Genomic DNA, 25,278 nt, shown 5'->3' with positions numbered 1-25,278 from the left:
CACCAAGGGATTGGAAGGTGGACCGATCGGGCTTGTGCAGGTGATACACTCTTATTCTATCATGCTTATGACTGATCTCTCAAACCTCAAGGTCATCCTCTCTACCTTCGAAAAAGCTCTCTGACCGCCCCATCTCTTTTCTCTCTTCCATATGCCACAATCCTAGAGAATTCCTCTAGGAATATATAAAGGAGGGATGCGCCAGCCAGGGTTTCCTATGGCGCCTCCACCTAGGAAAGCAATTTGCCCGTGTTAGAACGAAAGATAACAAGATATCACGATATCGAGTTCGGTGATACTTACTGGTGGAATATAACAAGAATTCATAAGGAGGCATATAAATGGCAGAAAACCTGCTGTTTACCAGGTCATTGTGACTGTAAATATAGATTATGGACCTTGGTTTGTCTATCACTAGTTTCCAGTATGGGTCAGGGGGGGTGCTAGTCATCACACGTCGTAATTTAGCCATGCAAATAAATACAAGATTACCCATCATTCTTCAATTGTACCAAGGATTTTAAAACCAACCCACACCAGCCATACCAAACTAGAACAATGAAAGACTAGTATTCAAAATAAATAAAAAAAAAATTAAAAAATCATCCAAGGTTTAGATGTTAAGTTCATAACGTAATACTTGGATCCATGTCGGCCTTAAAAGATTTTCCTGCAACAAAGCTATGTGAAGTTTATTCTGCCGTGACCTTCAAAATAGCAATCCATGAACACCAGTGGAGCATGCAAAGTATCAAAGCCGTCGGGGATAATTAAGATATAGAGCAAAGCAGGAGAAAAGAAAAATATCCAAAGATCAACAAGATCGACCCTTTGATATTATTGCTTTCTCAATTACTGTTCTGTAAAATGTATAATCTTCCCTGCGTGAAGAAAACTTTGTATAGCATTTTGTACCGTAACATACACAAATTAAGGTCAAAAATGAGTGCTTTTGACAGGAACAACCAATGCAAGTAGACAGAAACTCAAGGGAATTTACTCATGAGTCATGTTTGCTGAAAGATGGATCTTCTGTGTTTTCTCCAGAGCCTGTGCTCCGTTGGTCCATCCTTTTTTTGTGAACATTTGCATACCCTGCAAAATGCTTGTCAGTTGTCCTGCAGATATCTTAGTTTCACGCATGAATCCCTCCTTAAGTAAGGCTCAGAAGTCATTCCCAACTATTTCCAATAAGTATATTTTTCATTCATCAAAGATCATGGATCAACTACTCTATCCCAAGCTGCTTGAGAGAATCTGGACCCACGAAAAATACCCGCCTCTGAGTCCTCCTATATCGAAAGACTACGACTCCTTTATATGCAGTTCTTGGAATGCCATCCTGGAAAAAGAATAATTTGATAAGAAGTGGAGAACAGTAAATAGACACCAAAGCATTTTCTAAGGCCATAGCATCAATGGATCTTTATGATAAATGATCTTGTTGTTTACAACAAATTCAAATATGAAAAACAAATTCAGTTAGGAACCTCGAATGATTAAATAAGAACAAGAAAGTTATGTCAAAGAGAAATGAATTCTAGAGCTCTATGTCAACTAATATTATTTCTATTAGAGTCTGTGTTGACTAATAATATTTCTAATAGACTTATGTATCAATTAATATTATATTTAACAAGATTTTGGTTGCTCATGAAGTTATGATTCATCTGGATTTTTTTATGTGCAACTTGGGCCTACACGTGCGTGCATATGTTGTGTGTTTGGGCCATGCATCTGGGGGTGCATCAGTGTATTTAGATGTCCCACGGAAAGCCAATAGTCAAGTAAAACAAAAGTGGGGGAGAAATTGCCTTCCATTCATCAAATATTCCAAACTGACGGGCTAATCGTTCAAAGTCTCTCTGGTCACTATACTGGATCCGCACATCAACATCTACACTGTGCGCCTTCAGAACAGCATCAGGTCCATCAACAGGTCTAGCTTTGGACAAAATGTGAGCAAAGTGGTTTAAAAACTTGTCCTGCCAGTGTCATAAAATAACTAGATTAGGGACCAGATTAATCACAAACAATGATATTAATTAAAGAAATAAAAATACCTCCAACAGGTAGCTCAGATCCACTGATTTCCAATCAACCTATGGTCACAATTGATCAAGGAGAACATGCATGAGATAGGAAAGATTCAAAAACTAATGCTAAAAGACAGCTAAAAGATCAACAGCAGAGCACGCTTTACGTACATAGACATCATTTAGTTTAATAGGCTCCAAGTATTGTTTATAGAATTGCCCCATGCTAGAACCCTGAAATAAAATCATAATATTAAAGTGATCAGTTTGCACATTATAACAGTGCAAAAGGAGAATAGATGAAGAAACATCCTTGTAAAGACAAATAAAGCATAACGGTCAAGTTACATGCTCACCACATCTTTAAAACAATAAATGAAAAAAAAACAAAAAAACTTACATGCTCACCAAAATTGTATGTTCTGCAGACTTCTGGACGAATAAATTGGCGATCTTTGTGTACCTCCTTCAACCTCACCCAGTCATCCCAATAAGTATTATCATGTAAAGGAAGAATTTCCTGGAAAAGGTTAACTAAAGTTTGAACCTAGACTAGAAAACAATGAAACAAAGGATATGCTTTAGGCCACTTTGGTGATAGCTCATCCCATATAGATTTTGTTAGCATCCATCCAAGCCCAGGAAAGAAATCCGAACGATAAAGAATTTCTGCATAATATATTGAGAAGTAGCTTGTATGAATGCTTTTCAACATTCCAAGAGAACTTTTTTAAAAAAAATGTAGAAGGCCTTCGAGGCAATAACCATCAAATGTAAATAAAGAGAAATATTTAAAAACTACCAGGATCATGCACAAACTCCACTTGTCCATTATCGTTCCAAGAAGAAACAGCCATGATCGTTCTTCAGTGGTGCCACATCAGGGGAAATGATGGTGCAAAATAATTGGAAAAGGATGGTTGAGAATGAATTTTCAACTTTTGAAGAAATAATGAGCAACTGATGTGGAGCATACTTATCCTTTTCAAGTAAAGCAGACGTGGCCTCAAAATAGTCAAAAAAATCTGGTGCAATCTCCATATCATCTGTTTAGCAATATGATCTCTACTTTTTATAATGTTAACAATAAAAGCAATGAAAAAGGGAAAAAATAAAAAGATTAAAACAGCCATGAATTAGCACCTTCCAGTATGATTACTCGTCTGAAATTATGCTTGGTGAATAGCTTGTCTAGGGCCCACTTGTAATGTCCTGGAAAAACAAATATTCTTAACAAAGAAGAAAAATCAAATGAACAAAAAAAATAAAGAAATAACACCTACTTGCAATCTTGTAGTATGCTATTATTTCGCCAGGTCTTTCCGTATGCACTGGTTCAGAATCCAAGTGCTACAAGATATAAAAAGAAAGAATTCAGACAAGAGTTGTCCTCAGAAGCTAAACTGCCTCCATCTCTAACCATAACATCAAGCTCACATCTATTACCAATTTCCTATCTTGTGATGTTAAGGTAATCAAAATGGTCAGAACATTTTGTAAAGCTCTAAACATGGAAAAAAATTATTGTTTACCTACCCAAAAGAATTATAACTAGTAAAGCTTTACCTATTTATTCATTTTCTTATTATTGGGGTGGCAGTTTATGGAACAAAGTTGGCTTATGGAAGAAGATAGACAGTGGAAGATATTTTCATGCTTCGCCAATTAAAGGAAAGGTATACAGAAATGACTTAGAGAACAAATCCACATAACAATTGACATGGAGTCATATGGTTCAATACATGAAGAGGCAATTCCGTAGGTACTAAGGAAGAAAGGTCTATATAAAGAATACATTGCAATTGTTCACAACATGCTCGAGCAGTGAAAAGCATCAAAAAATTAGTAGTTTGGTGATACAAGTTTTCATTTGCTAGAGAACTGCACCAAGGATTAGCTCCAAATCAATACGTCTTTACACCATGCTATACTGTTAGTTAATAAGACAAGGTCAAATATATGGGAAATACTTGGAAGATAAGGATCTAGAAATCAATAAATACATAGGCAGTGTTTGGCTGCTGGTTAAAATCTGGATAAGAGAAAGTTGAGTTTAATCAGACAAAGGCATGCCAAAAGTGGTAGATTAAATTATTTGGTCAACAGACCCAAAATTCACTTAACCTGGTTAACTTTATTTCATGGGGAATGGTGAATTAAAGTTAACCACCAAGCTCTCTCTTCTCTCTTTATTTTTTTGTTTTTTTCAAAACATTATCCCAGTAACCCTAGAAAGTCAACCAAACAGCAGATGACTTCAACCGCTGGTCACCTGGTTCAAGGGTGGTTACAAATGGATAAAACTATCTAACCCTTGGTTAGCTATTCAGCCTCCAAACATATCCATAATATATATGTGCATTTTAAAAGAAAATAAAGCAGGAAAATGCACACAAAATTCGAAATGTTTTCACTAGTTTTCAAAAGATATCGACCATTTTCATACTTGCAACCCAAAATCACTAATACCATAGTCTAGATATTATTAATGACAGAATGTACTCTAAATTATGTGCTAAATTTTTCTTGGCTTGTTTCATTCTTCTGTAGTCTTTCCTAAACTTTCAACTTCTTATATACATTTCTTTCTTGGGCCAAAACTCTATAACATGAGCCAAAGTGTTGAAACCAAAACCCATTGTGCCCAACCAGAAATGGAACTGACACCGAGTTTTTGAACTTCAATAGTGTTGCAGTAGCAAATATTACCACAGAAAGTAGACAAACTAAAGAGTAGAGATGTGGAGAATTTAACAAAATCAAAAGAAAAGTGAGGAAGAAAAATAGACGAATGAAAAGAAAAGAACAGTGGGGAGGAATCATACACAGAAAGAGAAGAGCAGGCACCTGTTAACTAATACCCTTTATTACTAAAAAAGACTAAAACTAACTCGCTCATCCAGCCAGCCTTTACACACCCCAACTTCCCTCTATTAGATGTTGATGAGATATTTTACTCCACCAAATTGAGTGCCATTAAAACTCTCCAATATAGAAATAAACTACAATCAGATCTCTTCAAAACCTTAGAAGAGAAAGGAAAGGAATCTACCAATGTGGGGCTAGCAAAGCTATTTTGTGGTCCTAAACAAACCTGCACCAAGTTTCGATTTGTTTATGACTAAGAAGGGATAAATTAGGGTCCAAGAAAGCAACCAGTTAAGCCCTGTTAGCTTCTTTGGTCATGATCATCAATGGAACATGCAGTGAGGGTTTTTTGCAGCCCTTCTATGCTTCTAAGTTGCATCAATAAAAGAGCCACTGTGATTGCATCAATTGACAATAGAGTGACAAAGAATTGATTTAAACAGTGTGGGAATGTGGAATGAAGAATAAAGGAGGCCTCAATAAGTAGTGCTCAGACTGCATTTAAGAGTCAACTAAGGAGAGAAAGACTTTAAATTAACGTGAGTGGAATCTGCAAGAAAGGATTTTAAAATTGTCTTAATGACACTAGAGGTAGCCATTGACAGAAATAATTAGTAGACAAGGTTTGAGAAAGGTGCCACAAACAATTGAAATAAAGCTTGATCTCAAGACCAATGTTCCCCTTATCTATTAAATATGATATTTTTTCTCATTCCATGATCAACACCAAGTATCATGGCATGGAAAACCATCATCAAAACCATTTGACTTGAGATCCATTTTGGACTTTCAGAAGATGTAATACATCTCTAACTCCATGACTGTGACAACCAAAGATGCACTCTAGATCATTCGAATCTAGTTTTCCCTAAGTTGACCAAGCACATCGAGATTGACTGACAATAGATTCTCTATCAATACAGTGCCTGCACATTTTCCTAATATGTCCCCATAGGATCCAAGTTGTCAAGATCTTCATAATCCTGCACTATTTAGTGTTGTTACTTCTTACATAATTCCCCATGCAAGACCAACATATGGGGTAAGGGGGCTCCTAAATGTAAATGTAGACATAGCATATCTTTTGAGAGTCTTTCAATATATCGTACACTATTTTATGAAAGATATTCTCTCCACCTTTTTTATCACATCTCATCATAAATATTTAGGCTTCTGCCAACCAACAGAATGTTCTTTCTTTCCAATTTTTTGTCCTTATGTTTAGTTCATCATCCATCTGCTCAAGGATAGTCCATAATGGAGAAAATGTTTTATTAACCCCATTAGTTTAATACTGGCAATATTACATTAATAACATACAAGATATGCATAAAACAAGCAATGAACTCAGCAGCACGTTTAGGGGAAAAAATGTTTGATAGTGAATTTAGTCAAGTCACTTCAAAATTATTGCCTTATGATCATCAAAGCAGCTGCACAAGCCTCTAGTATATGGTCTCTTGATTCTTTTTGGGTAAGATGTCAACAGTTAAAAAGGTATCCAACCAGAAGTGCTAAAATCATAAATGAGGCTCCTTATGCAATATGCACTCGCTCTACTCAATACAAGTGGTCAGTTGATATGCTATTATGTAGTAAAATTGAGAATGGCACATTCTACTTTTGAGTACAGCATCTGAAAAAAAAATATAGATAAATCAGTCTATATGGTTGTGAGAGAGAATAACTTGAAACAGTTTGTTTCTTAAACCTGCATATATGTTATCTGACTGTAACTCAGAGCTTTAGTTTTAACATCTGGATTTGTTCCATCCTGTAAATCAGTGAGAACTTAAATAAATTCACCTTTTCAAATCAGGTTATCTGGGAAATAAAGACAATACAAGAATGGTCCATATAAATACCTGGGATATGAAAAGTGGGAATTTAGCAGCAACTGATCTCTGATATCTGTAAAAGAGTATTTGACCTATGATTTATCTATTGGCTAATTATGTAATAATTTTGAAAAAGGAAAGCACTTATCACCAGACTAAGTTAACTACTTTTTACAAAAGAAAAGGCATGTAAAGTATACACATACTTCAAGACAGATTCCACTGTCCTCTCTAGATAGTCTTGGCGATTGCAAGCCATTATCACAACAGCGGCTACAGGCACCTAAAGTAAGAAAGCAAAACAACTTAGACAGAATAAATTATGCATTCCTTTATATACACGAACCAAGACATAGCATGTATTTTTTTTTCCAAAAGTTATACCTCTTTTTCACTAATCGAGCTTTGAAGATTCTTTCCTACACCAAAATTCATAAAAAATAGACAATTACATGTTGAAGTAAAAACAAGAAAGAACAATGAAGAGTTTCAATTCCCTCCAAAAGCATTAAGGAAAGTAAAAGTAGAACCTTTTGAATATATCTAAAAGGGTAACTATATCATTGTCATTGACCTGATGGAACCACAAAATATTAAAGGACAGTTTTTGCAATTGTTGCCATTAAGGTCCACACCACTGGCAAGGTAGCCCGATGTGGAACCACTGCGATTGTTAAATGTGTGCATGCATCTATTGTAAAGTTATTAAAGAACTTTTTATGTGTACATAGTAGAGCATTGTTTTTACACGAAGTAAAATGATCTCCAGACAAATTGTTATAAGAGTCATATAGTTGAGGGACTTCCAATAATACACCAAGAACTTTGTCAAAAAATCAGTGCAAAGTTCCCCAAGTTCTGTAAATGGTCACATACTCACAGTACTCCACATTCCAGACTCAAGCAAGATGAACTTTGGTAGCCATACGAACTAATACGACACCTACTACATGTATCAGAACAGAGATATACTGAAGACCCATATTATTTAAAAAAAAAAACACTTCTGCAGATCGAGAGAACAAGATCATGAACTACAACAGATCTGATTGCAGAAGCAGGCAAGTACCGATCACCTATAAAACTAAGTAATCAGAAGTTTGGCATTTTTACTTGCTTGCCGAATATGCACATGGTTGCCAAATATTGCTCACTCAGTGCAAGCATCATATAAATCTTTCATCAACTAAAATAAGAAGGGGAAAAACAGAAGCAATTTTTAACTTGAAAAGTTCCAACATGACCATATAGTCATAATGAAAAAAGCAAGTCAGAGGAGAACAAATTAGGAGGCCAAAAGAATTAGAACCACTGTACCACCCCAGCACAGTACTATTAAGTTGATTTTTCGGTTCATACCAATATATAACTGGCAAGTAATAATCATTTATTATCGTGGCTTTGCAAATAATATAGTAAGCCAGCGTGAACCTACAGATTAATGAAGGGTGAACTAAATTATGATGTAATTTTTTAATCTTAGGTTGCTTAAGCAAGCATTTCTCATAGAGGTTAATCTAACAGATCAGGTTTCATTTTCTGCAGACTGTACAATATTGAAAATATGATTTCAAATCAATGTTATTGAATGATTGAAATGTACATGAATTGTAAATATAATCAATCATGTTTAAAAATAAATAAGGATAGCAAACTCATAAAAGACCATACTTTCAAGATCTCGAATTAAAGTCTTCAGCTGGGCACATTCTTCATCTCTAACTTGCTTCGCTTCTGTATATAGCAGCACCATATTAGAATCAAAATTTCATGGTCTTATTTGCTTCCCTAATAAGAGAAGACTAGCAAGCAAAGTTTCAGACAAAACTATATTTTACAAAATCACCCACTGCAATATGCTGAAGAAACAATACCTTGTCATTCAAAAATCTAAACAACATCAATTTATGCACCTAAAAAAGCAATACTTCTATGCTTCTAAATGTCCAGTTAGAATAACTATATATATCTTATTTCTCTTATTATGTACACAATGAAATCATGATGGATAACCATGAAATTCTTCATTAAGCATCCTTGAGATTACACGTCCATGTGAAAGCAAACCAGACACGAAGTTGTGAGTAAGTATTTAGAGAGCATATTCAGCAAAACAACAGGGGACAAAGTGCTTATTAACGACCAGATGAACTTTGACAAATAAGTGTCAGAATTGTGAGGGACAGAAAAGAAAAAAGAACCAAAAAGAAAAAAGAAAAGAAAAGAAAAGTAACCTGAACTTATGGAAAGAATATAAAAAGCTAGTGGCAATGTAAGAACTTCAAAGCCCAACATAATAGTGTGTTCTATTTTTCTCTTTGGTACAGCTAACATGACTGATCAATTTATTTTACATCAAATAAATGATATTGTGAATGAATAAGAAATAAAATAGCTTCGTGATGACATTTAACATATCTAAAATAGAAATGGCAATGCATATAACCTTTCTATTATCAAATTTAGATTCATGATCATCTGCATGGATTTACAAATTGTTCTGGGATTATCATAAGGAATTATCAGTACACAAGATTTGATGTCAATGACATGCAAACTTGAAAAATTCCATTTGAAAAGCTGATTTGCTGCATACTTAGATTGGCAATTAGCAACATCCAAAATAGAGAAGATATGGCAATCAACAATCACAATTGCCTGAATGGCTTAATAAGTGATAAAAGATCAGAGAGAGAGAGAGAGAGAGAGAGAGAGAGAGATGTTGATTGTGGTATAAGATGCACCAAAATCGAAGACTAGTTACAGATTATTTGATGCAGATGTGATGATTTTGAACCATAAACTGTCTTAGTGGCGACAAGAAAAGTTAAAGTTGTGACAAACATATGAATACACCTAAGAAGAATCAATCTAACAATGAATGTGCCAGCTGGCAAAAGTTTGTTGATTGATCACGTCACCGGCCACCGGTTCTAGTTGAACCGCTTGTCTTCTAATAGTTGAAAACTATGCTACTGCACTTGTGAAAAATGTAGCCACAATGGTTAGTAAGTAGTGAACAAATTATCAAGCTCACCACAAAGATCGCAACTCCAAAAGTTAGGAAACATCCTTCTTCCTTGATCACCTCACGATTGCATTTCGTCACAGGTCAAAGTCATTAAAGCAAGTAAAAAATTGATGGAACGATGACACTAAACAACCTGAAATAAATGCCCATTCTACTTTTGGTTTTCATGTAAACTCATATGGTCTTCGGTGGTGCTGTATGCAGGAAGAGTTGAAAAAAGCTGTTTTGGCTGATTTTAGACTTCTTAACAGATTCAAGGCTCCTTGTAGTTCTAGATGTAATGGAACTACCTGGTTTGCTGATATTATTATCATGTGCATCAGACCACAAAAATGGAAGAAGTTGGTTCATTGTCTTTTGTTCGCAACAATTCTGGTCCAGAAAATCAATTGAAAGAAGATATACTCAAATGAGGTGAAAAGATGATATGGAAACTGGAAAGGTTATTAGGTGGACTGGGTGATAATAAAAGTAGGTTCAAAGAATTAAAAAAACTCTCGTTTATTGAAGGGAGTCTTGTCTTTCCTTCAGTTCTAAATTATTACCTTTCACCCCTCTTTAAATCAAACCAGTAATAACCAACTCGATCTAAACCTCATTTAAGACTTCACATGAGAGATTTGAAGCAAAAGTGAAACTTCAAATAATTTATGTTTAAGGATTTCATCATAAGAAAATTGATTGGCTCCAATTAGGTGCTCTCTAAAATATAGCTGATGTTGTTGGACAAGTAGCCTTGGGAGCCTTAATTTGCACACAAATATGTTAATCGAGTGAGAATTGGTATCCATAGGGGTGTCAGTAAACTCGTTTTAAGGAATTACAAAAGGTACAGGCAGAAAATAGAATGTATCAAAGGGTTTAGGTTGGGGGCTGGAAGTAGAACATAAGTTACTCTTGTGAAGATATATGACTAGCTGACCATACTCACAAATTTATATTCAAGATTTTCAAGGATTCTTTGAATGAAAAGAATTGGGTTCCCAATATTCAGAGTAATCTGATGAGGGAGGGCACCATTTGGTCTCTAAAATCTCATAGAAATCACAATGGAGTATACAGAGATTGAAGATTTTGTAGTTTTTTCTTGGTGATAATTTATGCCTTTGATGGTATAAATTATGGGATTGAAATCTTTCATCTAATGGTCTTTTCTCAGTTGAATCTTGCTTTAAGAGTTTCTTTTTCCCTTCATTCTTGCTTCAATTGATTTATTAAGTTCATGACAAAGACTACATGATCAATCATTAGCAAAACTGAAGATTTCAAGCCAATACCCTCTTAGCCTTCTTCAAGAATGATGAAACATTAATTTAAACAGTGCTGCTATGCACAAGCAGTGGAAGTTCTCTTTCATCTCTTTGGGAGGTCTCCAATGCTTCAGGTGTTCTATCTTCTTGACACAATAAAAATAGAGAAAGACATTATGAAATTGCAGCTTTTCTTCTACTGTATGGGTCGATTGATGAGTGCAAAATGCTCACACCTTCAAGAACAGTAGCATGCCAGTCGCCTCTCTTTCATAACAATACTTTATATGACATGGAACTCTAGAACTTCTGGCAAACAATACAATTAGCATGACGATGATCAGCCAAGAATGTGGCAGAACAAATGTCCTAGTACACAGTAGTGTTTTTTTTTGTTATTGTTGTTGCCTTGCCCCAATCTTACATGTCTGGTGCTTCTGCAATATCAGCACTGTCTAAATGGCCCCTTGCGATGGTGAAGCTGCTTCTGCAATTAGTTTTGGCTGGCAAAACTTTTCCTCTTGGTAAATAATGCATGCACTACTGGTCCATGATAGGTTGCATGCCATCTTGTATTTATGGGCTTCTTCTGAAGCTGCCCTACAGGCGTGTCCTTTTCATGTCCTTCCAATTCCAATTCTAATGATTAGGTTTGCATAAAAGGAAAAAAGTAATGTGTTGTTCTAATTAAAAGAAAAGGCAAGATTACGTATTGCAGTGAAGAAATGATGAACATAACCTCCCTGCCATGTCATAATGGTTCTACCTGTTCCTAATTCAGATTAAATTGGGAAGAACCTATTTCCAATATGACAATGCATATTAGCCTACAAATTATAAACACTGCCAGGACTATCACATTTGTTGACAGGATTTTTTTAGTAAATCAAGCATATGTCCTATCACTTACAAGCCGTCATTGATGTCATCAGCATAATGTGGCACAGATCTAACAAAAGCTAATTTAATTAAAGATAAATTAGAGGTGTACCTTCCAATGCAACTATCTTTCCTTGTTGCGTGCTTATTTGTTCAATAAACAATCGCATTTGACTTGTGCATTGATTTTCAGATTCCACCTGTTTCAATTTATCACAGAGCAAGGGTGCATGATATTGAGCAGATATTAATTCAATAGTGTAATTCTATGCAGATGATATAACTTATCTCTAAAAGAATCAATTGATAAGCTTTTGTATCACAAAAATTAGCAAGAGAAATAGCACTTAAAAAAGAAAAAGGATAGCTTGAGAAGCCTAGATAAACAAGATATGGAACTGAATAAAAATGTAGATAACTAAATGATGAAAAGGAAAAATGGAAATTGTGATGTCCGAGAAGATGACAGAAAGACATATAAACTTCAAAGAAGCATAAAAAATGGTTTATATACAAAAACTGAGAAATGCATATCTAGCTCTTCATAAGAGAAGATGGTTCATAACTTACAACGGTCGCCAGGCGCTCTGCATACTCAGATTGTGTTGCAAAAAGGCGCACCTACAAATATACGAGGAAGAAACTATTAGCACCATACAAGAGACAAATAAATACAGGCAGCTGCTCATCAAGGCATATATGGTTAGTGAATAGCAAGCAGGAATACATAAAAATGAAAAAGAACTTGAAAGCTTTATATGTTAATTTGTTATGGTGACTAATGACTAGCATATTTTAAAACAATAGCATATATTAGAATAAAAAGGAACCATGATAAACAGCAACGTCAACCCTTTTCGATATAAGTTATAACAGCCATAAGATTACATTAGCAAATATGTGCTGTGGTGACTATTGACTCATTTTTGGTTTATGCTGAATATTCCTCTAGGTACACAAGAGAGCACCAGATGACATGCAGCTAACAAGAATCTTCAACTCGATTTAGTATTCACAGCAGAGCTATGAAGCTTGAAGAGTGCAGTCTACCTACACTTTTCCCTATGTACATGAGTTTCTTGCGAACCCTTACTTGCAATACAGCAAACCACACTATTTTCTGCGGTTTTACCAGTTCATCAATAACTTGATAAAACCAAGAGGAATAAATGCTTTTTTTAATTCAGCATTCTTCACAGAGCTGTGAAGCTTGAGTAGTGCAGTCAAGGTTCTTAAAGAAAAGACCCTATAAATATGATTTTTTTTGCAAGTTTTCTTCTCAATTACAACAACTAACATTATCTTAGAACCTTCTGTTGGGCCTAGTTGCCCATGTCTGAAACCTAAACCAACCAAAAAACAGGGTGATGCTTCTATCCTAAACTAAAATAAAGTAAGATATGTTCCAATCCAATCAACCCAAACAGTTGAGTGGAGCTCAAGTAGCACCCTTGTTCCAACCTCAAAGGTTTTAAGAGGCTCTGGGTTCAGTTCTAATTTGAAGCCATGTGGAAAATTGTCAGATTATGTTATCAGGTACAATCTTTCATTGATTACACTTGAACATTGAAGAAAGAAATAGACTTATATATCAACAATTGCAAGCTGCATTGGAGGGTATATAACATTTTTTCTCTTTAAAATATGAAAGGTTCATGGGTCTACACCATGTGCTTTTTCAGTTTTCTCTAAAATATAAATTCTTGGCCTGAGCCAATTACGTCATCTTTGCTAGTTTCCACATGCGTTGCCTCATTTTTATGAATAATTAAGCAAAAATTATAGCCTTTATTATGATAATGTGCACTCATGCCTCTGTCTACCAGTCATCTTCTTTATGTCATTTCACATGCTGTCACACACCTAAGTTTGCTCGTCATTGCCGGTCTATACCATTAAAATGGTAAATGGCTGAATGTTGCTTATAGTTTCCCTTGTATGGTTTATTTAAATTGTTAAATCTATAAATAATAATTACTTTGTCACAATTAATCAAGTAAATATTTAATTACTCTGACATAAATTAACTCCAGCTGATAACTCACATCTATTATTTAATCAAGCAAAGATAACATCATTAATATTTTTTTAATTTTTCACAATTAATCAATTACATAAGAAGACCAATCATAGAGCCCATAATAACAGGGACTCCCACGGACTCACTTAGTTATTTGCCTTTCACACATCTCCTTCTCTTCGTATTTCTAGCCTAGGAACACCGGAATATGGCTATCTCACCCATAAATGTTATCAAGGAAATACCCATTATGTTGTTTCCTCCTATCTCCATCCCATAAATATTAAGCCTATAGCGTTACCTTCTCAACTTCTGTCCTCTCCTTCCCCAAATTCCTACACCGTGAGTCTAATTTAATAAAACCTTTTTCACGCGACTTCTTCGCAATGATTTCATATCAAGATCTCACCGTTCAATTGTCGGTCAAACATCACTATTTCAATTAAGAAGACACAAATTTTACATTTCTAACCTAAAGAGGCACTCTTTACTAATCTAGTTTGGCATCTTCACCCTATATCACCTTCGTCATTAATTCTCGTTTCAATGGGGGAAAAGAGAAACACCCCTTGGTTTTCTTGTGTATACGGCTCGGTAACTTATATGAATCGTCGAACAAGAATTTGATTTTCTTGGAACGATATCATCAGAAGAGGTGGAAAGATCAGGATCAAGGTTTTCCACTGCAGCAACTCCTCAATTCTAGGGTTTTAAAGAAGAGAAGAAAAAAGAAAGAAAGGAGGGATGTGAGAGAAACCTGGATGTAGATGAAGGCCCGGCCGCGGCGACGAGGAGAAGGATTCCGGACGTCGCAGAAAATCTCTCGCCATCTTTGGCACCCAAATTCGCTGACGAGGGATCGAGGTTTCGATCCCTCGCGAATAAAACGGAGCTTCTTTTCTTTTCGCCCAGGCGAGAAGACCTTTCCTTTTTTCAATTTTTTATTTTTTTCTCCCTCTCCCTTATTTGCCTTCCTTTTACGATTCCAATGAATGCCTCTTTTCTTAGGTCTCCCCGACGGCGCTTGACTCGGGCCTTGGGAAGTCCGGGTCTTGGGAAGTCTCGATGAGGTTGCTAATATGCGCCGGTATAAAAACGAGCAACCACCTTGGTAACGGTTTGTTTGCAGATCCGCCCCGTAATGCAGTAATGGAAATTTCTTTTTTTTAGGTTACATCAGGCAGCTCACACACACGATAAACAGATATGAGTATGGCCCCAAAGAGTCAGTACAGTCAAAAGAAATGTAAGGAGATACAAAGCAAACGTATAGTTCTTCCAGATAAAATCTTCGAGAGTGATGAGTGCGCACCCAATCTGCCGTACTGTTGGCCTCTCTGAATACATGGATAGCCCTAAAAACATTGTATTCGCTTAAGAATCTTTTCCCGAACAACACTCCTGGGATCCTAAATCTCCTCAATCATCGTCGCAGAGTCTTCCTTAAAAATAATGTGTTCTGCCCCAGCATCTGTCCCTTTCAAGCAGCTCTTATCTCGATACTAACGACAAACTGATCAAAGATCTGCTGCCCTCTCGACAAAATCTATTTCTTAAGTACTTAATGATCCAAAAGGCAATATGATAAAAATTTAATTTATTAAGGAAAGTGTTGCGGGGGGTTCCCCGATTTAGTCCCACATCGACCGTTTCAGCGGAAAGGTCTGTGCCTTAAATGGGGGGCTCAATAACCCTTTCCTCAGGAGGCGCCTTTTGTGGGACAAAAACCGTGAGGGGTGGAATGGGTGGTTCACCCGGGGCGCCACCAAGTTGGACCCTCGGGAGCGGTCACGATCCCGATCCCAAAGCGAACAATACCTTCTGAGGGACACTTTCCTTTCGCTGCGCGGATCGGTGGGGCTATGCTGGTGACGGGGTGCAAATCCCGCATCGGGCCTCTCATCCCAGCAGGGGTAGAAGTAGCGGCCGACTTGGACTTCTTCCGGGGCTGAGGAATAGCCCGCGGCCTCGGCTTCTCGCCTCTTCAACCGAGAAAAGAGTGATGTGTTGCTGGTCGGCATGTGAGGAATGTCTGAAACAAAGAAATCCTTCTAAGTATTAGACCAACATCAAAGAACGAGAGAAAGGAACGAATAAGGCAAAGACAAAACAATGTGATGCTCTTACCCTGGACGTGCCGAACTCAGGCCAACGCTTGCCAAGGCATCCTCTTTAGGAGGTCGGTCAGTTGAACCCTTCCCGAGGCCCGCAGAGCGTCAAGGATCTGATCGCTCGCGAGAGCTCGGAGAGCCTGTTAAGGGCCTTCAGCCGGGGGTGCCCCACTCGGGTCGAATCCCATGGCACTCGACGCAAAAGAAAATTTCCCTTCCACTCATGGATAGAGGAAGGGCTTGGAAAAGTGACATACCACCCCGAAGGCGAAGTATAGCCTCTCCATCCGCCGGTTCGTCTTTAATAAGAAACACCGGCGGAAACGCTCACCGAAGTCAGAATCCGTGCGCAAGGCAAAGGAAAAATGACTATGGTCCATGAATTCGGAGTGAGCTGTGCTGGGACGAGCTGGTACTCCCAGCAGCTGTTCACAAATTCATGAAGGGGGAACCGCAAGCCGGCCAGAGCGTCTCGAGATGATCCGATCCGACCTGGGGTGGCGCGTCACCCTGTCCTCCGCCGCGGTTTCGAGACGAAACCCGGGCGAAAAAAGAACGGGTACGATCGACTCAGCTCCTCCGCGACAAATTAGATCCAGCCCCACGGACAAGACCATTTTAGAAGAAAGAAAAATGACCAAAAGACGAAGGAGAAAAAAACAGAGGAAAAGAGGAACCCCCAAGGAGAAACCTACGGAGGAGTCGCCGGAAATCGCTCCGAGCACGCCGGGATTCTGTTGCGACTGAAAAAGAGACGAGGATAGAAGGCGAAAGAGAAGGAACTAAGCAAGACTTTCTCCTAGGGCAGACTGAGGGTTTATATAGACCTTCCTAACGGCCCAATCGGGAGCAGGTGATTTCACCCGCCCAGATCACGCAGTGTCGGTCGGAAGCCAAAGCATCGCATTCCTTCTGGGTGGTGTCGGTACAGACCGAGCACCGTCATCGGATCTCGCGCTCATCATGGAGCTACCCGGATCGCTCGAAAGGCGGAGCAAGTGCCGCCCCGCTCCCGCTCATTAAAGGACCCGGGACGCGCGGAGCGCGACATAATTGTAGCCCCAAGTCCCCATTCGGCGATGTGAGACTAGTGCGTCCGACTTCAAGCAACTGGCCTAATCCTCAGCTCGGACGACTTGGCTTTAGGTCCAACGGCTAATCTAACATCGACTCAAGGGTTTGGTTCAATAAATATCCTCCGTCCAGATCACAACACGTGTCCGCCTCGAGGATCGAGACGCGTGTTTATTCAGGAAGGACGCTCGAATACGGAATCAGGGCGCGCACGCCAAGTTAGCCCATATGAGCCACCATACGAGAAACAAGAAGGGTCAAGGGGCGCACCCCCGCCTCCCTTCTGTTATAAACGCTTCGGGATGCATGAGGCGCCAGCATAGTCCAACTCTCCTCGATCCTGCCACTATAATAAAGACTACTACTTCCCATGTCCGAGCTTGCGAGCAGCTCGAACTCGGAAGTCGGGGGGTAGTGTTGGAGAATGCAAGTCCCCCGAGTACATGAGAACTCGCCGGTACGGAGCCGGATGACGGCCGACCCCGGGCGGCCGAACTTGATGTCCGACTTTAGAACACCCGACCCGGAGAGCGCCCGACCTCGGAAGTCCGACCTCGCCGCCCACCTACCGCGGTTGCACCCTTCTGAAGTCCGATCAGGGCCACAACCCTGCCACCGCCTCCAGCATTTAATGCGCACGATCTCTGCAAACCCCCTACTCCACTCAAACAATTAATCATAATCTCCGAACTCCACTCAAAATTAATGCATATCTCCGGGCTCAGCTCAACAATTAGTGCGCGTGGCTCCATTTAATCTACGGATCCGTTAGCCCTCACGACAAATCAGCTCGGGTAGCATTCAGTCAGCCGCTGACAACTCTCTAATCCTGCCCTCACCGCCGCATCAAGGGCATTAATTCCACCTGGATCGCGCACCACCTCCAAACAACGTGCTGAGTCGTACGACAACCTCGCCCCATCACATCACAGGTAACCCGCCCCCACTATAAAAGGAACCCCTCCTTCTCAGGAGGGGGTTGGACTCAGGAAAAGCCAGCATAATATATCTTTCTCCTCTCCCTTTCTCCAAAATTAAGCCCCCCTCTGACTTAAGCATCGAAGGGCCGGCGCCGAAACCCCGGCCACCGGTTTTCTTTTGCAGGCCCCCCACGGAGGACGCCGCTCGCCGACGGATCGCCACTCGCCAGTGTTCGCCGAGCTCCTCCTACCTCAGCCGACGGCCGCCCCCGGGTCCAATTTCCAGCAACAGAAAGGTTGAAATATTTCTTATCGAAAAAACAAAAAGATAAATTAAAATTATAGGGTTACATAAATCACAAGCACAGCTACACTAAAAAGCCAAACGCCGCTTATAAGATGAACACGAAGAAGGTAAGTTTTTGAGAATTTTTTCTATGTGCCACTAGGTCTCCCAATCGCTCCAATGCATACTTTTCTAATCTTTTCAAAGGGAGACTAGTGTCGATCAGATGATTATCAACCAACTCAGCCAAGAGCTCTAGAATTTAATTTCCTGAATACTTTGATAAACTTGATAAATTGCTTTCACAGTGCAAATTCCAGCAGCATTCCACGTCGTGATGGTCCTAAAAAAACATGATCATTCTGCATTTTACCATGAATGCTTGAAGGCGGCCTCGAGATTCTTCATATATTGACTTCACCAGACCAGAGTTGAGCACTTCGCTGGGATTGGGAAAGGAAAGAGAGTCTCCTCCATTGTTCACATTTGGGTCCTTGTCTGAAACTAAAGCATTCATATGTTCCTTTGGGGCCGGGGGGATCCAAACTCGCTGCATTGCCAAACCATTGTCGGAGCTCTACCTGCACTGCCCAGTCCCCTACTTTTCCTCACTTGAAACCTGATCCAACCAAGCCAGGTTTTGCCAACTTAGACCTACCAATAATCCAATCCAGCCAATATCTTACTGTATTGTCAGGGCCTTCTCAAGGAAAGAACAAGAATTAGTGGTGCTTTGCTGACATTTAGGTGAGGAGTAAGACCTGAAATATCTTGTAAGGATGCTGTTTAGACTTTAGAAGGTCTGAAAAATAAAATAAGAGAGATGAAATGGGAAAAAAATCCATGCCGGATCATTGATTAATCCTTGCTTGTTTTGGTTACAGTTAGCGTCTGTAATGTAGGACCAAACATATTGCAATGGCCTTTCAACAAACAAAAATAAACAAAGAAGGTAACATTGTTACCATGCACTTGGGTTGCACACTTTGATGACGGTAGTCTTCCATGGAATAACTGTATATCAAACTCCTTATTGGAGTAACATTATGATATAGGCACATAAATGGATCCTCAGCAGACCGACAGTAACAAAATCAGAAAACAAGAATAGATCTTTCTGGCTTCCACAGTTAAGCTCACAATATTGATAAAGTAATTAAATAAAATCTGGATGTGTTAAAAACTCTGTCATATATAACATCGGACTTTGATTTGATTCCAGCAGATGTCATTTCTTGATATTTCCCACCTGAGAAAAGAACAAAACTGGTCAATAATCAAAACAGAAGAGGTTGGAGTCATTGTAAGCACCCTATAAACTTTGACATAATTTCACCAGTAACAATAACTTCAAAGTGTCTCAATAATGATGTAAACTAACAAAATATCCAACACGTTCCTAGCTATCATCAGCCCACACTTCTGCTTAACTTATAGCTTGATTTCATCTAAACTCAGGTTTCCACTATCCTAGACTATTGGTATTGTTAGATGTGAAAATAGATCGATCACCTGAAGCACGGCAGAAATCTCCTTTTTTCTATATCCAGCCTAGAACCTAAACCCTGACCCAAATATTATAAATACATGGTCACTTTAAGAGAAACGATTAAAATTGCACTTGATTCTATACCTGCAAATCAGCAGCAGAGGAAAGCTATTAGCAGGTAACAGAAAGCAGGTAGCAGTCTCCTATGCAACTCTTAAAGTTGTCCAGAGAAACACGCAACAGAATAGCATTCGAAAGATTTAGCAGATCTCTTCTGCAAATATTATATCAAAAATTGATTGCACTGCATAAGATAAAATCAAGAATCAGTAATGTGAAGCACAACAATGATAGGCAACCTTTATATGAATGCTCTTAAAATGCTTTCGATACATTTTAGAATCAATTCTTGCATGGTGCAACAGAAACCGTAATTCGTTTCATACCTTCATCATTCGGGATGTTAGGTTGATCCACCAAGAGTTGACGGAGTGCAACAATATCACTAGCACTGCATAACAATAAAATTCACGTTCATAAGTCTAGAAGCAGGCATCTTGGTTGTCAAGCCTACTGCTTTACAAAACAGCGAACATTAAATTTAACAAACGCAAGATTGCATGATATAAGTTTGATCTATTTTAAGTTTTCGACCATATGCAGATAAGCACATGAAGACGCAAAATTAGTGCCCCACACCTGGTCACTTATCTCACGGGAGCTTTAGTATTTCACATCAATAATTTCAGATAGCATAGAGTCAAGTTGTATCTTCAAATTCTGTTTTTGCATCACTAAAAAATCAAAAGTATCAATTTTGCGCTTCTAGCAAAAGGTTGAGGATATATTCTTCATAACATGCTGAAATATGTCCATAAACCCACTAAATTTTCTGGCAATGTCTGACAAGGCATTCTAATACTACACAACAGGCACAACTTAAAATGAGAATTTACTCCAACTAAAACAAATAACCAGAAAAGGTGATGCTATAGTTATGGCATATACTATTTCCAGAGAAAGAAATAAGTGCTTTAATAAACAACATAAATTCTAAACGAGCAAAAACATTACCAGGACATCAACAACCATCATACCTATTGATTCTACTTTAGCTGCAGTGACAGATATACTAAGAAACAATTGCATGATTTGATGTTTGAGAAAACACGTACCTACACATGCATTTCATGACAGAACTGAAGAGTTGGTATATCTTTAGTAGGCAGGCAATGTCTTTGTGAGGTTCTCTCTTCTGTCTTCAGAAGGCAGTCAACGTATTTTTGAGACTCTCTCTTCTATTTTCCCTTTTTCTTATTTATTACTACTGTACTAGCTATCTTGCACATTCTGCCCATTACCCTATTTCCATTGTAACTTAGGGTTTCTTATATTTAATTATTTATATTATGATTCTCACAAAGCATAACACGTAACGAATTAACAAAAAATCTAACTGGCATTCCATATAACAAATTCATCCAAACATGGATACACTCGATTAACATCTTGGCAAAATGTGGAGTTGTCATGCATAAATGTATCATGATGTGTCAGAAAAGTCGAACTGAAACCCACTGACGCAGAAGCCTTAGAACTGAAACCCACTGGAGCATAACACGTAATGAATTACTTGTTACAGATCTTCATGAAGGCATTGAACTTCAGATTAGAGCAGGCAAATTCCAGTTGACATCTTTAGATACATCCAAACATGGATTCATGAACCAAGAATATCAGTATAAAGTCAGCATCAAGCAACCAAGAGTTTAGCAAAGTAGGAGGTCAATAACATAACCTAACCAGATGCCAGTATGCAAACACCAGCTTTTTAATTAAGATGAATAATTAAAAGAAAAAAAACAATTTTAATAATTAAAGAAAAAAATACAATTTTAACAGATTAAAAAGAGTTATTACATAATATCATCCATGAGACCTGCACAGGAACACAAATGATGCATCTCAAGTCCTCTAGTAAGGACACTTCATGGGCCTAACAGATTATGTATTCCGCTACCAACACATTTGCTTAGCAAGTGGGCTCTTTCAATAATCAACAGTGTTTAGTTTCGTACTGAAATCATATCCAGCTTACCAGATATGTTCCAAAAATTATGTCTTGGCATTAAAAGTACAATAAAAAAAATGCATGCATGCATATTTTAATGTTTAAGTGGTGCATTTGACACACAATGGAAATCCTGCGAGAGATTACAAAAAACTATATTGAGTTTTTTTAGCTATAAATAGATGTATAAAATGTGCATCATGACCTAAGTGAAAAACTATGTTAGAAAAATCTAAGTTATTTATTTTGTTTATAAAATTTAATTTCAAAAACAACTGTTCAATTTACCTGCACTTGCATGTCAATGAGGAAACAACAGATGATTTAAGAAGGTACCTGAAAAAGGCAAACTTAGAACACAAGTGATGGCAAGTTAAGTTGATATGAGAGAAAAGAGAGAGAGATTAGTAAGATTGTTAAACAATTTAAGGTCACGGGCAAATAAAAATGCATGCACTAAATTAAACTTATATAACCTGTCAGCTATGCAATATGTCATAAGGTATCTTGATCCGGAAGGGTGACTTCAAAATGCCTAATAACCTATCAGCTATGAAATATGTACATAAGATATCTTGATCCCAAAGGGTGGCTTGAAAATGCCTGATATTCAATAACTTAGGTAGCTGTACTTAGGAAAAACAAACATAGTGCTGATCCTATTAATACCAGTATGAAGCCTAAAGAATATCCAAGAAAATGTCCGATAAACCATAAAAGGAAAAATTATTCTTACTCAGATTGGTACATCTCGTGAATTGACTTAAGCCCATCCAGGCAATCTGCAAGACTTGGCCATATTCCAACTCGCAGTCGCATTTGTCGAGTAGTTGGTCCTGATCCTCCTTTCAACAGTTGGCTACCATCACGTGCAATCTTATCAAGAGACATGATAACACTATGAAACTCTTTCCTGAAGATGTGATCCAGAAAAGGTTAGATTCACTAGAAAGATCAACTATTACGGTTATACAATGTAATTATAACCAGCCTCCTCATGCTCTTCACGTGCAATCTTATCAAGAGACATGATAACACTATGAAACTCTTTCCTGAAGATGTGATCCAGAAAAGGTTAGATTCACTAGAAAGATCAACCATTACAGTTATACAATGTAATTATAACCAGCATCCTCATGCTCTGCCTCAACTATGTTGTTCTACTTCATGAAACCTTTTACTTAATTGTTCCCATAAAGTACTACTTCCGATGTTACTGCATTTGTTTCTTAATCATTTTCACAATTTCTATTAGTCAAGTTTAGCCTTCACCTCCTATTTCCAAACCCTTTAGCAAAGATTTCAAGCCCAAAGCAGTTTACCCGTTTATTGCCATATTATAATACTCAAGTTGCCTATGAGATGAAAGGCAAACTTGAAGTTCAAATCCCAATAATTGTAAAAAAGCATCAGCATTTATCACCATAACATATTAGTTGTTGATTTGTAAGACCATAAACATGAAATCAACTATTATATCATGGTGTTAACTATACCATGGAATAGCATGATGTGCTGGGTTCAAGATTGATCCATAAAAAGCTGTTTATGTAAGATGCTAGACTGATATTATAGCAACTACAACATTAGATATCTATGCTCCAGTTATGACGATTCGTAAACATTTAAAAAGACCATAAAGGTTTTCAAACATTGGGATTTCAATTTGAGCATATGGTGATATATTTCTTAATCTACATTACTTCTGAGTGCAATCTCAAAGGAAGCAGAAAAATTCAAAAATATAAAAGAAAAAATAGGATGTTTTCTAACTCACGAAGGCATATGAGGATACAATAACTGCAGCGAGGGCAAGAATTTAAATTTGTATTAACTATTACCAAGGATCAGATATTCTACAGGAAGAAAGAGAAAGATAAGCCATAAGCTAGTTTAAATCAGAAGTGCAATAACAAAAAGCAGCTCACATTGTCACTCTCATGGAGCAAAAGATCATTTCCAAGGCTTCCATCTGTTTCCCCAAGACTGCCTGTCTAATGCCAGGGACACACCTTATCGCGCCATAATTTTTAGCCTCTCTAAGCACCTAATTATGGGGAAGAAGAAAAATAAAAATATAATAACATCTTAGCCACCATCCATCAATGATAAAAGAAGATTTTCTATGAACAATTGAAGAACTCAGGAATAGCAGATATATATGGAGGGGGGGAAATCAAAATCATTACTGATCTCGCAGAGTACTAAAAATTGATTCAAAACCAGTCCATTCAAAGAAACAAACTGATTCAATTATAGAATGCAATTTAACAGGAAAAGACGATCTTCACAGCTACCTCAGGAAAAACTCAAAATGTCATCAATTCTGTCTCAAAATTCCGACTTTGTAATAAATTACAGACTCGGGTTCAACAGTAAAGGTATCCCATATGATCATTTCGGAAAATTTGCTTCCTTTCTTGATCACTCGAAACAAAAAGCGAAAAGAAACTACAGTCCAGAGAAAATTCACAGAGACTGAAAGCAAAGAAAGGGAAGAAGATGAAGAAGAACAGAAATGCAAAAGAGAGAGGAAGAAAAAAAAGAAATTCGAGGAAGATATTTGACCTCCAGCCTCTCGATGATGGAGGAGGCGTTGCCAAATTGGGAGAGCAAACGGGATTGGAACTCGTCCCACCGCCCCATTTCGTCTTTCGCCCTCTTGTACTTCTGCTGAAACTTCCTCACCATCGTTTCCATTGCCCCAATCCAGAAGAGAAACTGAGGAATTCCGAGACGCCTTAATGGAAGGAAGGTGCAGATCTGGAGGCTCTAAAGTTTGGGGTTTAGGGTTTTAGGGCGCAGGGGACTCCCGCAAGCCCACCACTTCATAACGGAGAGAAACCCATTTCTTTCCGCAGCCTTCGGCCTCGGGAAAGGTTTACGATTTACGAATCAATCAAATAGGAGCGTTGGATTAGTCCCTGAGGAGATCCGGCCAGGAAAAAAAAAATAAGACTAGCTCCCAGTGTTGCTCGAACGGCGGGGAGGGGTTCGCTTGGGCGATAAAAATATTCTTTTTTTAGTTACTCTTATCTCGTTCCTCCCATCTTCCAACCCCAATCTCAAAGCTCACGGAGGTCCAGCGCCAATTGAATTTAAACCTCTCGTCTCTTATTATAAATAAATTAGGTTTTAGATAGATTGCGCAAATGATATTAGTAATAGTTTCAAATAGAAGATCCATGAGAATGCTAAGTGGAAGTTGATTAAATCTTATTCAAGAAGTTAAAAAAAAAAAAGGAAGTTGACTAAATTTTCGATAATGATGATTTTCAAAATTTGGACTGGACTGTTTGTCTTAGGTTTTTTTTTTTTTTTTTTGGTGTAATTGTCTTAGGTTTGGTGGTAATCAAAGTGCGCTTATTTCTTTTGCTAAAAGTAATCACTCAGGATTCGTTTGGT

At 38.0% G+C, this 25,278-nt stretch overlaps 2 protein-coding genes across 6 annotated transcripts; both read right to left on the bottom strand.

Moving 5' to 3' along the window:
• Nucleotides 1–804: 804 nt before the first annotated feature.
• Nucleotides 805–16,320, bottom strand: LOC103723991 (alpha-1,3-mannosyl-glycoprotein 2-beta-N-acetylglucosaminyltransferase-like). The gene is made up of 19 exons (XM_008815103.4): nucleotides 16,291–16,320; nucleotides 14,680–15,081; nucleotides 12,473–12,523; nucleotides 12,015–12,102; nucleotides 8,414–8,476; nucleotides 7,127–7,161; nucleotides 6,949–7,025; nucleotides 6,770–6,815; nucleotides 6,616–6,678; nucleotides 3,320–3,386; nucleotides 3,180–3,248; nucleotides 3,013–3,082; nucleotides 2,839–2,900; nucleotides 2,615–2,705; nucleotides 2,437–2,530; nucleotides 2,208–2,270; nucleotides 2,064–2,102; nucleotides 1,815–1,985; nucleotides 805–1,342 (listed from the first exon to the last, which is right to left on the bottom strand). The coding sequence occupies exons 1-19, from the start codon at nucleotides 16,318–16,320 to the stop codon at nucleotides 1,229–1,231; spliced, it is 1,695 nt and encodes a 564-aa protein (XP_008813325.2). The 3' UTR covers nucleotides 805–1,228.
• Nucleotides 16,321–19,142: 2,822 nt separating this feature from the next.
• Nucleotides 19,143–24,871, bottom strand: LOC103723992 (uncharacterized protein At5g43822). 5 transcript variants are annotated; one of them, XM_008815107.4, is made up of 8 exons: nucleotides 24,442–24,871; nucleotides 23,802–23,920; nucleotides 22,610–22,786; nucleotides 22,162–22,209; nucleotides 20,502–20,596; nucleotides 20,249–20,313; nucleotides 19,947–20,106; nucleotides 19,143–19,562 (listed from the first exon to the last, which is right to left on the bottom strand). In XM_008815107.4, the coding sequence occupies exons 1-5, from the start codon at nucleotides 24,571–24,573 to the stop codon at nucleotides 20,563–20,565; spliced, it is 510 nt and encodes a 169-aa protein (XP_008813329.1). In that variant the 5' UTR covers nucleotides 24,574–24,871; the 3' UTR covers nucleotides 19,143–19,562; nucleotides 19,947–20,106; nucleotides 20,249–20,313; nucleotides 20,502–20,562. The 5 variants fall into 5 exon arrangements, with proteins under 5 accessions (XP_008813329.1, XP_038970990.1, XP_008813328.1 ...); XM_039115062.1 differs by lacking the exon at nucleotides 20,502–20,596 and adding an exon at nucleotides 22,889–22,925 and having other exon boundaries at nucleotides 22,610–22,749; nucleotides 24,442–24,869; XM_008815106.4 differs by having other exon boundaries at nucleotides 20,249–20,596; nucleotides 24,442–24,870.
• Between the last annotated feature and the right edge of the window lie 407 nt (nucleotides 24,872–25,278).

The sequence above is a fragment of the Phoenix dactylifera genome, chromosome 17, assembly GCF_009389715.1.
Source record: "Phoenix dactylifera cultivar Barhee BC4 chromosome 17, palm_55x_up_171113_PBpolish2nd_filt_p, whole genome shotgun sequence".
Classification (NCBI taxonomy): Eukaryota; Viridiplantae; Streptophyta; class Magnoliopsida; order Arecales; family Arecaceae; genus Phoenix; species Phoenix dactylifera.
This window is presented reverse-complemented; position numbering and strand designations above follow the sequence as displayed.

What these genes read in the sequence shown, in the direction of transcription:
- LOC103723991 (XM_008815103.4), bottom strand. Translation starts at nt 16,320, where the DNA reads ATGGAGAGGCTATACTTCGCCTTCGGGGTG. An exon ending in TTAAACTAAATGATGTCTAT is followed by an intron (nt 2,103 to 2,207) that starts GTACGTAAAGCG and finishes TTGTGACCATAG; the next exon opens with GTTGATTGGAAATCAGTGGA. An exon ending in GAATATTTGATGAATGGAAG is followed by an intron (nt 1,343 to 1,814) that starts GCAATTTCTCCC and finishes TTCTTTTTCCAG; the next exon opens with GATGGCATTCCAAGAACTGC.
- LOC103723992 (XM_039115062.1), bottom strand. Translation starts at nt 24,573, where the DNA reads ATGGAAACGATGGTGAGGAAGTTTCAGCAGAAGTACAAGAGGGCGAAA. An exon ending in TGCTCCATGAGAGTGACAAT is followed by an intron (nt 22,926 to 23,801) that starts GTGAGCTGCTTT and finishes TCACATCTTCAG; the next exon opens with GAAAGAGTTTCATAGTGTTA. An exon ending in CACGAGATGTACCAATCTGA is followed by an intron (nt 22,210 to 22,609) that starts GTAAGAATAATT and finishes TGCCTTTTTCAG; the next exon opens with GTACCTTCTTAAATCATCTG.